General features: G+C 35.7%; 1 protein-coding gene across 8 annotated transcripts in view; it reads left to right on the plus strand.

The window, feature by feature from the left end:
- The window catches only part of trol (terribly reduced optic lobes), a 185,003-nt gene that overhangs the window by 128,650 nt on the left and 39,715 nt on the right, over positions 1-16,638 (plus strand). For 5 of the 8 annotated variants that reach the window (XM_076135504.1, XM_076135506.1, XM_076135509.1 and 2 more), the window contains 7 exons: positions 11,336-11,446; positions 11,768-11,878; positions 13,131-13,241; positions 13,509-13,622; positions 14,060-14,281; positions 15,090-15,203; positions 16,512-16,635. In XM_076135504.1, coding sequence (XP_075991619.1) covers positions 11,336-11,446; positions 11,768-11,878; positions 13,131-13,241; positions 13,509-13,622; positions 14,060-14,281; positions 15,090-15,203; positions 16,512-16,635 — 907 coding nt within the window. The remainder of the gene's footprint in view (positions 1-11,335; positions 11,447-11,767; positions 11,879-13,130; positions 13,242-13,508; positions 13,623-14,059; positions 14,282-15,089; positions 15,204-16,511; positions 16,636-16,638) is intronic. The other 3 variants (XM_076135507.1, XM_076135508.1, XM_076135510.1) reach the window with 3 other exon arrangements.

The following is a 16,638-nucleotide window of genomic DNA, read 5'->3' on the forward strand; positions in this document are numbered from 1 at the left end:
ATCGGAAAATAGTTTAAAAAACAAAAAAAACTCTTTAACATTACAAATCCAGTTACAAGAGCAAAACAGAATACCCAAAAATATTGGTTCTGCCAGTGAATTTATTTACAATGTTCTCCCAAAATACTTATCAGATCACTTCATCCATGTAATTGGAAACATGATCCTTAAGAAACACGTTTTGCAATACGTAAGAAAGTTCCAGACGCAATAAAACCCGACATTGTTTATCATGCCCTTAATAAAAATGCAAACGACCGTACCATTTAATTAAGAACATAACAATAACTGATTATCAAAAAATGAGGTTAAAAACTATATTAATAAGGTTTATTAGGTATTCAAGATGAAGACATATGGGTCAGGGATGTTGCATAATAATTACCTACCGATAAAAGTGTCGGAGTTGTAATTTGTGGCTAGTTTAATCTGGTCTTTGCTTTCAAGGGACTACAAAAGTTTTAGAGGTCATGTAAGATTGGTTATTGGAAGAAATAACGGTATGTAGACATGGTATAAATTCGTAACGAGAGCATTTGATACGGTGTGGATGCCAGAAGTTGTGAATCTGTCGACTGTGGTTGCAACTGGTCGGCGCGGCGTAACCTGCCAATGACTGCTCTCATTAAAATATTGCAACTAACATTCGTAGCAGATATTTATGAAGTCGGTTATAATTTGTTTGGTTTGTCTTTGAGATTTATTTGATGTATACTGTGTATTAAAATAATGTTTATTGCTTTGTATATTCGGTGCCTCTTCACCCACGTCGCAGGCGACACGTGTCGCGGGATATTTGCCTCCTAGTGTATCTCTAGCTTTATAGACATGTTTGTATCTATGTTTTGCATTTCATCTCGTTTACTAAGGGCGTGTTTAATCATATCTTACTGTCAAGCTTGACCCCAATATGAAGTAGTCGTTATAAGTTTTAGACGAGACAACACTCAGAATTTTTCCATAAAACCTTAGTTTGTATTATCTGTCTGCTCTATTCGTCAATTCATCTCTTTATTTAATTTTCGCGTGAATAACAAAAAACCTACCAATTGTATGAAATAGGATATTTTAATTATCATTGTTATTGATATTTGCACTAAATAATAAACTGACATTAAATTTTTGGGCTTTTGACGTTGTGCTTGTATTGAGTTGGTGCTGGTTTTCAGTTCTCTTAATTCATTTACATAAATATGCAAATTTTAAATTTTAAATGTGGTTGTCCAAATACTAGAATTAGTACTAGGCAGTAAAAGTGTATTGCTTACTTTAAAATTAAAGTCAACTTTACCAAACAAACAGTCAACTTTTCTAAATATTGAGACTGTCTACGTCATTCTAAAGTCTGTCTTTCAGTATGTGGTCCCGAGAAGGCGGGGTACAATCAACGCGGTCCCGCCAATGCCCAACAAAACAATAATTGTGACCTCAACCCCCCCTTTCACCCCCTCCGCTCACTGCACTGATTGTCCCCCAAACGGGACATCTCGTCAAATTATTTTTTTACGATCCATAAGTATTCACTGTATAAATACAGTCAGCGTCAAAAATATGTACTTAAACACTTTCAAATTTACTATTGTACTGCTTGTCTACTATTTTATTACACGTAGTTTTAATTTCGCACCCTTTAAAAGCGTTATTTAAAGTTATTTTTAAAAAGCAATGCACAGTTTTTTATGTAGAAGAAATAAACCTATTGTAATACGAATAAAGCACAGTTGGAAAATTGTAACAACAAGATCAGATACAAACCTACTCTCATCTTACACATCAAACTCTATATCGAAGAATGCACACCAACTTCTCTAGTTAGGAGTATTTGTTAAGTTAGAATGTACTATTTACTATCAGTTCTAGCTTACCAGACCGGAATTAGACATCTTTTGACGCTAAGGTAGCAGTCTCATTTACAAAGTGCAAAAATTAACTAGTCGAAATTGTTAGCCAGCGGGTGTTGCAGTCGGCCAAAAGCTTACTTAAAATTAAACATACAAATATGTTCTTCTCTTTATCCAAACAACAATTGTATTTTTGACCGAAAATATCAATTTCGTTATTGCTATTGGTCAGCAACCTATACGAAGTGATTGTAAAATTACTTATTAAGTTTGTATACACTAGTAATGGCATTTTCACTGTTAAACATTCGTTTAAAAAATTGACAGAGCTTACATATTTTCAACGCTAACCGTAGACCAAAGTAATCGAATGGTCACTACATTTCACTTGAACCACTACCAAACTTATTTGAATCAAGTTGCAGTTTCGCAGTTCTAGAGTTAAAATAAAAAAAAAAAAAAATAATCCTCATAAAATATCTGGCGACCACAAATTCATGTTTCTTCACTTGACCGCGCCTTAAACTCTGCGGCTATTTACGAACGGAACCGGCTTAGTTCAACTTCGCACTGTCAAAGGTTGCCTTTTCACGCTCAAGCCTGGATGTCTTGCAACCACTAAATAAGTTCGACGGCAAAATGCTTAAACCAGGAACTCACTGCCAATAAACAGTGCCTTTGAACGTTACAATAACTAAAGAAATAGTGTGTTGGGGACTTGTACTTACATATAGGAACGTATTAGAATTTAGTGACCACATTTGCTTCGTCTCTCGTCGTCTCTCTTCGTACGAAAAAGCAACTATTTTGTTGAAAATGGTGAAAATGGTTACTGAGTAACCATTTTCAACAAAAAAGTTTTTTCGAAAGCTCTAGAGTAACCATTACTCTAGAGCTTTCGAACCATGGTTCCCCTCCCAAATGTGGTTTTTAGTTGTATTGAACATGTTTGTACTAAAGCTACACTGTCCAATAGAGCGCTTTACGTAGCCACAACCACTAAAAGATCCACGTAAAGTGGACCGAGCGAGAGGTTCCGTCACACCAAGTAATTGATACGATGAGAAGCTCTATTCAATATGCATGGGCTCCTTTGTCGCTTGCTTGCTTGTTTGGACCACAAAGAAACGGATTTCTACAATAGATGAAAGTTTTTCTATGCACCTGTCCAAGAAAGTTTGGTGTTAGATTTTGTGAACGAAAAATAGGTTTCAAGTCCACAATTGTTTTTCGACTTTTAAAAGTTGATTAGTTTCAGCAGTTAAGTTTAATTTAGTTGTAACCTCTAATTTAATGTTGATGATAGTTCGAGATGCCACTGAGTACTTCCGGGATGAAGTTTACACTTCCTAGATGGCAAGCAGTAATGGATTACGATTTACGAATTATCCATTATATCGAGTAGCCCTAGTATAGTATAGTATTCTTAATTTATTACAGTTGCATTACAATCATATTAAAATGTTCATATTGTCACTACAAAAGGGCCGCAAATCCTATCCACTGGCGGATTATTGAGCATGATAATTCCACAAAACATTTGATTTTATTGATACAAAGCATTCGCTTCATTAGTCTAATTAAATAATCCGTATAGTACAAAATATATTGTTCAATAAAACCGTATTAATGTCCAACATAATAATGGTTAATCAATGAAAATATTGAACTAAAATAATCCTAGTTTGTGCTCGAATTGGAAATGAAAAAGTGTCGTTTGAAAGCTATTTTACTGTTTCGATTGATTGCATCAGAATGTAAAGGGACATGCATCGGCGCCGCGAACAATGTTCGTTGACAACAGGAGGCTCAATAGCTTTTGTCAACGAAGAAGCGAACTTTTTCGCTTTGTTTACTCAACATTCAAAAGATAGTGTTTATAGGAAATGTACATCAAATAAAACGTAAATTGATGACAATAAGAACTTGGAATCCGCATTTCAATCATTCGCATAAGTTTATGTTTTTTGCCTGACAACAATAAAAACATGAAAAGATCTTTCTTTTCATGTTTTTATTGTTTTTTATTGTTCAAAACGCTCTTGCGTTTTAAGTCTGATTTAAAATTAACCGAGCAAACTATATCGTAGTAAATTCATAAGAACAGTTTGAGATATTTTTAAAGAAATTTTCATGCAAATCGTGACCGAGAGTGAATGTAGCTAATGGTTTTATTATGATGGTAACGGAGTGCATTCTTACTCATCCCTAATTTTTATTAAACGACCCTTTTTGGTTCACGAAAGATTAACCACAGACGTAACAGATGATATTAACATGATACTGGCTGTATTTGCTGGGGGAGTGAAATATTCTTTGACATTCTAGCTTAGTTCGTGTAATAAATATAGCAGTATGCTTCAATTTGGTAAACAATTTAAAATAAAACTTTGGCTATATCTCGGAATGCGTGGTAAAGTAAATCCTTACCCTTTTCTGATTTTGGGAAGATCTCTACCATACAGGAAAAAACATTATACCTCTTTACTCCCTAGAAAACTGGTTCTTCTCTTTTTCGTTCTCTATGGGGTGAAATATTATAAAAAATGTGCTTTGTAGGAGCATAAGTATATTTTTTGTAAGCTTATTTGTCTTCTGCGAGAAAATAAACAATATATACAAATTTACTAGTAGACGTCACTGCAAAGTTCTCTTTAAAAAACAAGGCAGGAAAATATGGTGATTTAAATAAAAACTGCACTTTTGTTACGTTTTCCTGTTGAAGGTGGCAGTTTCAAAGCCATTTCAAATTAGGTATAGTGTACATTTATCCATTTTCTTTCATATTATAAATTGTATATTTAGAGTTAAAGTAATTCAAATGGCCAGAAGACCTTTACTGTAATTTTAATTGAAAACCAGGTAAAAACTGCAGCATAAATATTGTTAGATAGGAAACCAATTTGCCCATTTCGGGACTCAATCGTAACTATAACCTAGTGACCGAGAGTCGCAAGACATGTCCGGTCGGGCCATTTAGGATATCAAAATAGATCTTATGTGTCCTCAGATAATATAATTAGAAAGCCTAGCCACTTCGCTTGTTCGTATTTGGTCATGTAAACAAAAGGTTAAAAGGTATCTATTCCGATGTTCGACGTTATTCAAATTCCAGACGACATCGGACAATACGAGTTAATAATAAAATTCATTGTCAATTCAAACATGTAGTCCATTAACCACATGCAATATTAAAAGGCATGTCACTATTGAAACGTCGGTTACAACCAAAATAGTGTGACATTGTGACTTCATACCAGTACACATTCTTTCGGATGCGGCATAATGGGATTAAGTTCATCCCATGCTTTGCATATTTCATCTATCGCATTCATCCTAACGATGTACAAATACGTACATTTAGTCTGCTTACAAACCGTTCTTTATTATTCAGTTTGACCGTACACGGGTCGATGTACGCACCAAGTCAAAAATTCGTGTTTTGTCAAACCACAATACACTGAAAGGCGTCTTTCGAGATTTAAGAATCAACAATGCAATGTGTTCAAATCGTGTTAGTTTGTTATGGAAATTTGGTTTTAGAATATAGTTATTAGTAAGTATTTAAGAAGTGACTTGGAAATTTTTGTGGTTGGCTAAGGTTATTAGGATTTTATAATCTTTACGAATAGTTTAGATGAAAGTAAAGTTAAACGATAGAACGATAAAGAAATCTTTACAAAAGTTATAATAGATTTGATGCGAATAAGTTCATCTCGCCGCGGCCACCTGTTGCGTTGTTACACAAACTGTCTCGACTCTCAAATATCTGTCAAATCTTTCAGTATCATTGGCGGTATTTGCCATAAAGATTTTTATTCACATGTGTTAGTCTGTCATCATCTTGTTTGAGAGTTGAGCATTGGGAATTCGATTAAGAAACTTTTATGGAAGAAAAATATTGCTGCGTGTTGTTTAACTAATTGTTACTGAATGTTTTTACAGAATAGAATGTTAAGAATTAGTTACTAGAGTCTAGGTTACAGCAACAAAGTTTTTTAAAATTGCTGAATTTAAAAGTAAGTAGAAAATTCGTGTTCTTCAATGTTTTTTCATGCAATATCCTAGATTTAAATTCCGATGCCTTAGCTCTGGATTTCAAGCTAAAATTTCCGGCTTCCTATGAGTGTATCAGTTATCTGTGGGATACGATCCCACAGATAACTGATACACTCATCAACTATGGTAGCCATCATTCGCAGAAACACAGACACAAAGCTTCCTATGGTTACGCCAATCTTCCTTGCCCTGTCTCCCTTGTACATCCAACCTGCATGTCTAGAATTCAAAACTAAATACACAGAAACCTGTACACTGTTACGTCAAAAACTATCTTTAGAACTTTCAACGGCAGGTCACACGCGATCCCCTTCGATACAAACTGTCAAGTAGTAAAACACTTGTGCCATATACATTGCTCACTACATACTAATGCAACATCGACACTCGCGAAATGGAACGTAAATCATAACGCAAATAAATATGTCACCATATTTACGTTCAATGGACGTCAAATCTACGTGATGGTACGTGAAATCGCGGTATGAATAAAAAACGCGGTAAAAATGTAAACAAATAGTAGGAATGGTCGTTGCATGTTGTTAGACGACACAAGGCAGGAAAGTGCTTTTGTAAAAAATATCCATCCACGATTTGTTTCCCGTGGAAAGGTTTTCCGGGGTAGAGAGTACCCTGTTTGTTAATCCAGACCATAAACTATCTCTGTGTCAAACTTCATAAAAATACATTTATTACACAAACGAGTGTACTGTAATACTAGTAAGATAATTTAATTTTTGTTACTCTCTCAAACTAATTACGAGAATTAAGTCACTGAAAATTGTAGAATACTTTTGCAACTGTTCACCGGATTGCCTTAGTTCAAATTCAAACGGAACATCTACGTTAGGAACTAACTAAACTAGCTTCTAAACAATTTTCATTAGATTCGCTAATACAATTCAGTTACAATGAAAATACACGGCAAAATCAACGGAATACTTTACAAGTTTTTATAGAAGGAAAGAAAACGAAAGTAGCGAACAATATTAGCGATGTTTTTTTATTATGTATCTGTGGGTAATCAGAACATCAAAGTTGACTGTGGGCATGTATTGTGGCAATATTTTTCCGTCATTCAAGTTCGTAAGGAATGAAGGGTGGTGATACATTTAGAACATTGTCCGCCCACGTTTAAACGTACTTAAAATGATTTTGCTTGTATCTTGATTTCGGCATTTTACAGTTTTTGGAAATGAGATAGTTCTTATGTTTAATGTAAGATGTAAAATTTACAATGCCTCAAAATAAATTACAACAGAGATCTACATTCAAGAATTATATGGAAACTACGCATTTCTTAATTCACAATGACGTGTGACAGTTAGACGCAATTAACAACTTTCAACTGAAAGTATAGGCTTGTTGAAGCGACGAAAATTTGGAATGAAGGTATATTAGTAAATTACAAAACACTTAAAAAGTAGTTAACGTAAAAAGGTGCCGTTTATGAATATTAAGAAACGAGGTTGATTTAAGATCGAATGATATTTCGAAATGTCTCACTCGCGTAAGTTAAATCCCTATTTTTCTTTTTTATACATACTTATATCCTTAGTATGAACAACGATGATCAAATCGTAAGAATCGTTTGAAAGGTTTGGAAGCGTAAAAGGTAGTGTTTATATTATTTTATAGTTAGCAAGAATTGCCCTCAGTGTACCGTATTCCTAACATTAGCTTTTAATAATAATAGAGGGGCAAAGAAGTGGCCCGTTCACGATTCACCCACGGGGACAATTTTCTAATAAGGGTTGCTCGGTACCTGGTGCAGACTGGCGACTACTTATTACGGAGTTTAATTTATTTGTCGATTTTACCTTGTCTATTACGATAGTGCCGCAAACCTTTACGCGAGGATACGGCGAATAGAGTCCTCGGTTTTGTAGTAATATAATACGGGTTTATTTTATAGCGACCAGTGCTTTTTTAACTGTTAAATAAGTATTAGAAAGAAAATTATTAGATAGATGGATGTGTTGGTAATGCTAACAGATCATGGCACTTTAGCCTAAACTAAACTGAAATAATGAACAATCTATTCTAGGTAGGTACACTATTCCTAAAGAATTGGTGTCTAATAATTTTGTCTCATTATCCTTATTATTCAAAACCAACAATCATCACAGTAAATGCGGTCAAACTCATCCAATCGTTGGTTTCTTTGAAAGAGCGTTCTTCCAAGATTGGTGGATAATAATAGATATTTATAAAATACCTGGTAATTTAAAATAAAACGATTAAATAACTAAACCGCAGTATAATATCAATTAAATAGCACATCCATGGATATACAGTGTATTGTTAGCGTCGACTTTCTGCCCTGTTCGTGTTATAAATACTTACCTAACCTTGTAACTCTGTGGTATTTGCTGATGCGGCCTAACCACCATCATAAAATAAACTAGCAATTTATTTACCGACCTATTATCTATAGTTACTTTTTGATAACCACTGGTTTGATTGATACATTTTGTTAATAGATAAAGTAATCTTTGGTATGGAAATTGAAACCGGGAATGCTATCCGTCAATGGAAAAAATCTATAGTAGGGAAAAGTACTGTCTTCGTAACATGCAAGCAAGCCGAGTTAAATCTAACTCATCTGCCTAACCATTGAATAGAATAAATTGTGATGATACTGTTTTACGTGGTGTATTGTTTGCGCCCAAATAATTAGGTTAATAGCTACTTTAGAGGTTTATTGAACATATTATACATTTTAATAATTTGACAATATCCGCTAATTGTGAAACGCGATCATGTTAGGGCTTTATTGTGATATTTAAACGAGATTACCAAATTATAAACACGAATAAGAGGCATTTACATCCTGTCTTTTGAGGCTCTCGGAGCTAGTGTCTCACACTTGTCGGTATGGGATAACCAACAGTTTGGTATACGAAAAACCAGTATATTTTTGTCTTGGTGAAGTGACACTTTTCAGAAGAACGCTACCTGCTGCGCGTCGCAATCCCTACAAATTTATTTTTCAATTCCATTTAAGCATAAAACTAAAAATTAAAAACATCCTAAACGTCCTAAGCAATATTGTTTATAATCAAAGTTACCATAATTTAACGTACGCAAGGATTGTGGAATTTGGGTAATTGGCCAACATTAACTTATGGAAGTGATGCGTTGGCCCCATACGCCAGAAAGCTTTTTAATAAAATATTATTACCGTCGTATGAACGTCGTCGAAACCTAATTTGAGGTTTTCACGGAGCCATGTGCGCTCGAAAGGGAGCGGATCGGTTGAGTTATTTTTGTTAGAATCTTTGACGATAGATTCTGTCGACGTTTGTACAGATTTTGGTCAAATACCGTGGAGAATTGAGTTTAACTCATTCTTATGCAGCTTTATCAAGACAATTTTTAAAATGCTATGTCGTAACGGCCCTTTCTACGTCAAGCAATTTATTATATTGTCAGCCGATTAGGCAAACTATCTATTTACATTTTTTCCATGTACTACCTCTATCTGTAACCTAACACGTTGCAACTGAACTGATAACTTTATCTCAGACCAGTACATAAGTCAGTTCCTAGTCTCTCCCGGTTAGAACTATCTCGTTAAGGTATGCAATACATAACGGCCGATTAGTATTCAAAACTTGGTCTATAAATCTGTCGATTATTGTAAACAGCTAACCGGGCCTCGTGGCCTAAATCGCGGGTCTCTGACGTCACTCTTTCAAATGTTAAGTGCCCGACCAAGGAACCTTGAGTTGCTCTTAGGACGCTTACCATAGTTGACGAGTACTTGCGGGTCATTAATGTTTATATTATCATAGTAATGGATATTTCTTGAAGAATCCTCTTGTGTACCTACAATTTGTAAATACAACACATATCTACCAATCCATATGGTTATTTATTGACTGCTGACTGTATTGTTAATAATTTTTAGTCAAGCTTAATATTTACTTTTATTAATACTTAATACTTTCTTTTATTTCCTGACTCTTTGACAAAAATAACTCAAAATCACATGAACTAACGTCCCATAATTAAAGCGTTCAGGTGCAGACACCTCATAAAGTATTCCAACCTACAGAATCTGTTCAAAATACAAAAAAAAGTTGCTGGGATTTGGAGCGGCCGCGCGTCTTCGGACTGCTAAACACGTTGACTCGATACATAACACCGAAGTTTGCGATTTTCACAAGCGTATGCGCAAACTCTAAACTCATAATACTTACCTATTTTTGCGATCCTAAGAGATCACGTAGTAGGCCCGCGGTGTCGTACCGCACTGGAATTTTAATACGCATAGGTGTTAGCTACTGGCGTTTAAAAGAACAAAGACGTAGAAAAAAAATTGTGGGGACTACGTACTCCAGTTTTCTTTTTATTGTCGATTTATGCTAACTAACGTTCGCGGCGTTCACGCACTTGTTAGACGTGATCGTTGTTACAAAGACCCCTTGTTTGTTACAATAAAATTTAATGAGCTTTGCTTACCTGCTTTTTGGTAACGCTGAATTCTAAGATGGTATGTGGTTTTGTGTTATTGACGACCAACAGTTCTTATTGTTGAAGCAGACAGTGTAAGTGCATGCACCGTGAGCTTAGTAATGTCTGCGTCTTAAAACTTAATTGAAAGTTTTAGAAAGTTAACAGCTTTACCATAAAATTCGGGTCTATCGAACTCTATAAATATACTCGTCACAAAAGTACCAGACATGTATTTATTAACGAAGCGAACATTCCAAACCAAACTGTATCAAAACCTCGACAAACTTGCATCAAAATTATGCAAGGCAAAGTTTCCATTCTATCTACCCACACCTAGTAGTTACTAATTTAAAGACAGTACAGCAATTTAACTGTTCAAACACTTGGTATAACTCTTAATACTCGCTAAAGTCTGTCACAGAAATGCTCGCATAAGCAACCGCTTGCATCGCTCCGAAGCCTAAACTTTATAAAAGTTAAACATTGATCAACGCAACATAACTTCTCGGCAGCTCCTTTATTACAGCGCCATCTTACAATGAGAGAAGAACTAAAGACAAACTCGCAGCAATGTCGCATCATTTAACTTGTTTAATTACTTTTTATTGAAAGGATTTTACTTTACAAATAAATATTTAATAAATCCAATATGTATACGTGTTTTTGAAGTAAAACTGTCCATCTAGCGAGTAACGCGTGAACTGATTTTGGTAACACGTTGGCTGAGATTACAGAGACTAATACTAGATGGCGTTATGGTCTATTAATTTTAGTTCACTGTGTACTGTACTATTCGACAAGGGTCATGTAGAAATGTGGAAATGATAAATCTTTGAGTTCACCACGCTGATTAGGTGCGGGTTTGGGTCATTTATATACCTACAAGAATTATGTTTAAGAATCCAAAGGGACCTGTTATGGTCAATTATGTTATAATGTCTTAAACTAAACTGATATTGTTTGTTTGTCAACAGAACAATGTGGATCAGACGACTTCCGCTGCAACAACGGAAAGTGCATCGAGAGCTACCGCCAGTGCAATGGTGTTATCGACTGCTTGGATAAAGAAGACGAACTTAACTGCCGTATGTATTGCATTTATAACAAGACAACATACTATACCTACTCTATTAAGTATATACACAAATCAATGTTAGATACACATTTATTTACGTCGAAGAATGAAGTCAAAATAACTATTTGTATATTATACAATGCATTTCCTCAGGAAGCTAGTCTCTTATAACTGATATCGAGCAATTTAAAACTTCGAACTTCGGAAACAGATAGATATCCAACACCCTATCAGAAAAAAAACCTGAGACCTTGCCGATCTAGTTTATACCTCTAACTCTAGACTAAAGACTTTAAAAAGAGTTTTCTATAATTACTGATAATTTGTACAGCTTGCCGCAACGACGAATTCCGCTGCGAAAGCGACGGCTCCTGCATCGAAGCACGTAAACAATGCGACGGTACAGAGAACTGTAACGACGGATCTGACGAACGCAATTGTGGTACGTATTCTTATTTAATAAAGCATATTATTGTTTAATTTCAATTCGTAGGTCACTTGAAAAGACTGGACGAGACGCGGTTGACATTGCAGCCGAAAATTTGTTACTTGTCGTATCCCCATATGTCAGCTTCATTCATCTGATGGTACTGGTCAAGTTTAATTAAACGATAAATAAGCTCTCAAAAAATAGATCAAAACAGTTGTAAAAGATACCAGAACCTTTAAAGTTTTCAACATGTTCAAAATATTTTATAGAATCAGATAATAAACAGTCTAGGAATGAAGGAGTGATTATTTGTGTTTGATGAAAAGGATATGATGTAATAATATTCCGTCTGGACTCAACTAAGTATAATTAAAGGGTGCAAGCCGGCATGTGGGGATCGACAAACACGGTCATTCGGCTGTCTACCCCGGTGTAGAGAGGCCGGCAACTTGTTAGACTACGGCCGTCCATTTACAAAAAGTTAAACGCGTGTTTTAGCATATTGTAGAATATCACGCGTTTATCTTTTTTTCTGGCAAAACACTGGGATTCTAACGCTATATATTTGCACGCTGCTTTGTGGATTGTTTCGTACGGTAAGTGGCCCGAGTGTTTGACTGGACCGGGGGCCATGCTTGCGTCAAAACCGGCCGGTTCAGGTGCTCCGACGGAACTTGCATCTCCATTCTATTACGATGCGACGGGTTCAAAGATTGCAGGAAAGATGGGAGCGATGAAATTGGCTGTCGTAAGTATCTGCTTGAAATAACGTTTATGTGGTTATGTTTAAAATTATTATATCCTTTTTAACAGTTTGTTAGACTTAAGCAAAAAACTTTTCTTGTTACACATCCTGTTCACAATTTCGTATTCGTAAACTGTAGTTAAACAAAACCACATTCGCTTATTACTAACAATATAATATACGGGTGTTCAATAAACGGTGTATTTTAAAAAGCATGCGGCCCAGACCATTGGCAATGTGATCATGGGAGCTGTATTAAGCGAAAATATCGATGCGATGGAAGAGTGGACTGTCCAACTGATAGGTCCGATGAACGAAACTGCATCGGTAAGAAAATACCTCACAAAACGATAAACCTACAGCACATAGTAGACTTACTTTCACCAGTAGTTCCAAAACAATTTTTATTACACCCCAATCCACTTTTATTTACGTAAATATAGTTTTTGTGCATGAATGAGACCCACGAAAATCACAATTTTTCACATATTACATGTAGCGCTTTGCATGTATTTCCAGCCAATGCAGGCTCCTTTAGATGCAGGACTGGGAAGATCATACCCGAACATCTAAGGTGCAATCGTCAATATGATTGCCCTCCAGGAGATTTTTCCGATGAAAAAAATTGTCGTAAGTTCATCATTTCATAAAAGGATTCTTGTTTCTGCCGGGCTATCCGTTTCTCTGATACTTTTCTATTCAGATGATTCTGTCTCATACATCTTTCCTTGTTCCACATACTTTCATGGTGGCTGGTTCTATCATTTTACAATTCCTACTGAAACTCTGGTTCTTCTGTATCCATCTTTTCATTTCCTTTCATTTCGACATTGCTCACTCTCAGTTCTTATATTTCATGAACTATAAATGATCTCGAATATTTATTTTACCGATCAGCATGTGGTGAGAGCGACTTCAAGTGTGATAACGGCCATTGCATACCTGCATCCAGGCACTGTGACAGAACGCATGATTGTCAGGACGGCTCAGATGAGCGCAATTGCAATTATGGTTTGAAACTTTTCCAAATTTATTACCATTGATTTTTTGTATCTTTATAAATTTTTGATCCAAATTAGCAAGGTGACGGATTTTTTTACCTCCCTTTGGCATTTACCATAAATTTTATTTTTAGAAGCTTGTTTAAATGCACTTCGTTAAATTAGCACTACCAAGATTAATTACATAATATTGGCAATAATAAACTTGATGCGAATGATACACATTGTATCAAAATATTATTAAGAACAATTTTATAAAATCTGCTAAAATCTTTACTTGTTTGGTATCATTCGCGTCACGTTCCTATAATTTTATTTTAATGATTAATTTTCTAATTTGCTTGATTACAATTATAATTTTGACGACACTGGTAAGGGACTGGCTGATTCATCTGGTGGCGTCCCTGACCAGTGTACATATGCGGTTACGGTGCATTATTACGGCAGGCACAGATTGCATGGCTTATGAATATAAGTGCAAGAGTGGGATGTGCGTGCAAGCGGACGCAAGATGCAACAACACGGTCGAATGTGACGACGAGACTGATGAGGAGGGCTGCTCCTGTAAAAGGGATCAGTATCACTGTCGGGATGGTTCTTGTATAAATATAGCCTATCTTTGTAACGGTCGACACGATTGCAGTAACGGTGAAGACGAGTACAATTGCAGTAAGTATTGCTTGATGCACGCTTCACATTATCATGGCTAGTTCATTGTTATCGAGCATGAATCGTAAAAGGCTGGTCTTTGCATAGCTGAGGGCATAAGCCAGCTGTTCAAGGTCAAAGAGGCCTTGTGAATGTCGTACTGCATTCTCTCGTTTCTGCTTTGTTTCAAAATTCTGATCTGTGTTTGTTACAACATATCGCCGAAGTCGCAGAGGGACTTTTAAGCGAAGTACCTATCTGTCAATCAATTATTTAAAGTACCTGTTGAAGTTCTAATTTTGTAAATGTTTAATGAGAATTACAAGTTGTATCTGCAGTTGCACCAAAACCTTTACGATTTATAACCGATATTTTGAACTTCTAAATCTACAAGGATCACCATATCTGTGTAAATATTTAGGATCCTTTGGGAATGTCCAATGGCTCTGCGAGGACGGACAATACGTAAGTGCACGGAGTCGATGTGACGGTCGGTACGACTGTGCCGATCACTCCGATGAGAAAAACTGTGAACGAACTTGTTCTGCTAAAGGTTCACTTTTACACTCTCTCGTATCTATGCTAGTTAGAAGCATGCGCCTGTAGCATTGTGATAAGCATGACGAATCTTGACACCTTCTCTATGTGTATATGTATTACGTTTCAGTATTTTCAAACAGTTATTGAGATTGTCATCGATAGATTTTCGACGTTGTTTTTCTTTCTTTGTTTTCTACTGAAAGTGGTAACAGCAGTAGTGTCAAAGCGCTAATCGATGGGGGACATTATTAGTTACACGTGCACGTGTTAAAAACTCTATAACTTTCAGGATCAGGATCGTGTCGTAAGGACGAGACCAGATGCAATGATGACTCTGGTTGCGGAAAGACTTGCGATGGTGAACTAGACTGTCCGGGTGGTGAAGACGAGGAGAACTGTGACGGTACATACTTGTTTTAGACATGTATATTTTTCTATATAAACACCGTAAATAATACCGTAATACCTGTAACACATACGTGTGAAAAGTATAGTAAAATCTTCGAGTAAAACTTACCAAGTCTGGGGATGTCTGCTAGGCTTGCTACACACAGATTCGGTTCGGAAATATTTATCGAGTAACAAAACCGACGCGAGTCACCAGTTCGGCTTGTGCCAATTGGGTTCATCTACGTATATTTGGTTTTACTGCCCACCTAGGCCGATTAATGCCGAACCGAATATGTATGTAGCAAGCCTTAACGTACATTGAGGTATCATTGAAATAAATCATAACGGTACAGGGTGTTACTGTATTCCTATTCTATATTGTGTATTCTTTCTTATTTATATAAATTGTAGATTGTAAGGCTTGTATTTTTTTTTAACAGAGTTGCCACCTCTTTCGTGATGACTATTCTAACTTTCAAACATATTTTGACTTTCAAATGATTGATGGCACATAATTCACTAATAACGTGCCCTCAGATTAAGAAAATATTATATTATGGGACATTTTTTTACACTCTAAATTAACTTAACTTTGATATCGAAAGTACAACGAAGCTATAGAGATACGTAGACGGTACTTGGATTGATTTCCCCCAATAAGGCGGTAGCTCTGTTTGTTTAATTGTTTTAAAAACAAGAAAGAAACTGCGTTCTTCTTTTAATCTTTTTTTTGTTTTTGTCTTTTGAGATTTTTTTATCTTAAGTTTATCTTATTAGTAATTTAAGCATGTGCGTTGTTTTTTACCTGCATGTCCACTAAAAATACATTATAATTGGAGAAAAGGATTTGGTGATTTCTAATCCAATGAGAGTTCCTCGCGTGTGATCTTATTACTTAAGGTTTTACCTTAGTCATCGCGTATTTTCTGGCCTATTGTGCGGACAATCTGATGAACAGATTCACAAATTCTTGATCTCTAATTTATCATTAATGTCTAGCCTTTCTGTAACATTCGTCAACTGTACGTAACTAGACAGTAGGCGGTCTGACAAAGACGAAAGCCTTGATTTTATAAAAGTAGAAGTAATGCTTGAAAGTTATTGTAGAACCTATCTATGAAATAATTTTAGAAGCATATTTTATAATTCTTAGTGTTAAAGTAATTATTCTAATTGTAGTTTAATAAGAGCTCGCGATACTTTAATGTGTGTGCTGTAGCGAAACTGTTGCAAGTGGCTTCGCGGCTACAATTGCGATTGTGCAGCTTAGTAGTGTTAGTTTTATTTTAGTATGATTAAACATGGTATATTGTTTTTAAAGCTTGCGCCATCCAATGTGACGGCAAGTGTCTTCCGGCCGATAAAGTTTGTGACGCGTACCAAGACTGTTCCGATGGAGCTGATGAATACGCATGCAACGAATGTAACAGGGCCGAAGACTTCAGGTA

Source organism: Anticarsia gemmatalis, chromosome Z, assembly GCF_050436995.1.
Source record: "Anticarsia gemmatalis isolate Benzon Research Colony breed Stoneville strain chromosome Z, ilAntGemm2 primary, whole genome shotgun sequence".
Classification (NCBI taxonomy): Eukaryota; Metazoa; Arthropoda; class Insecta; order Lepidoptera; family Erebidae; genus Anticarsia; species Anticarsia gemmatalis.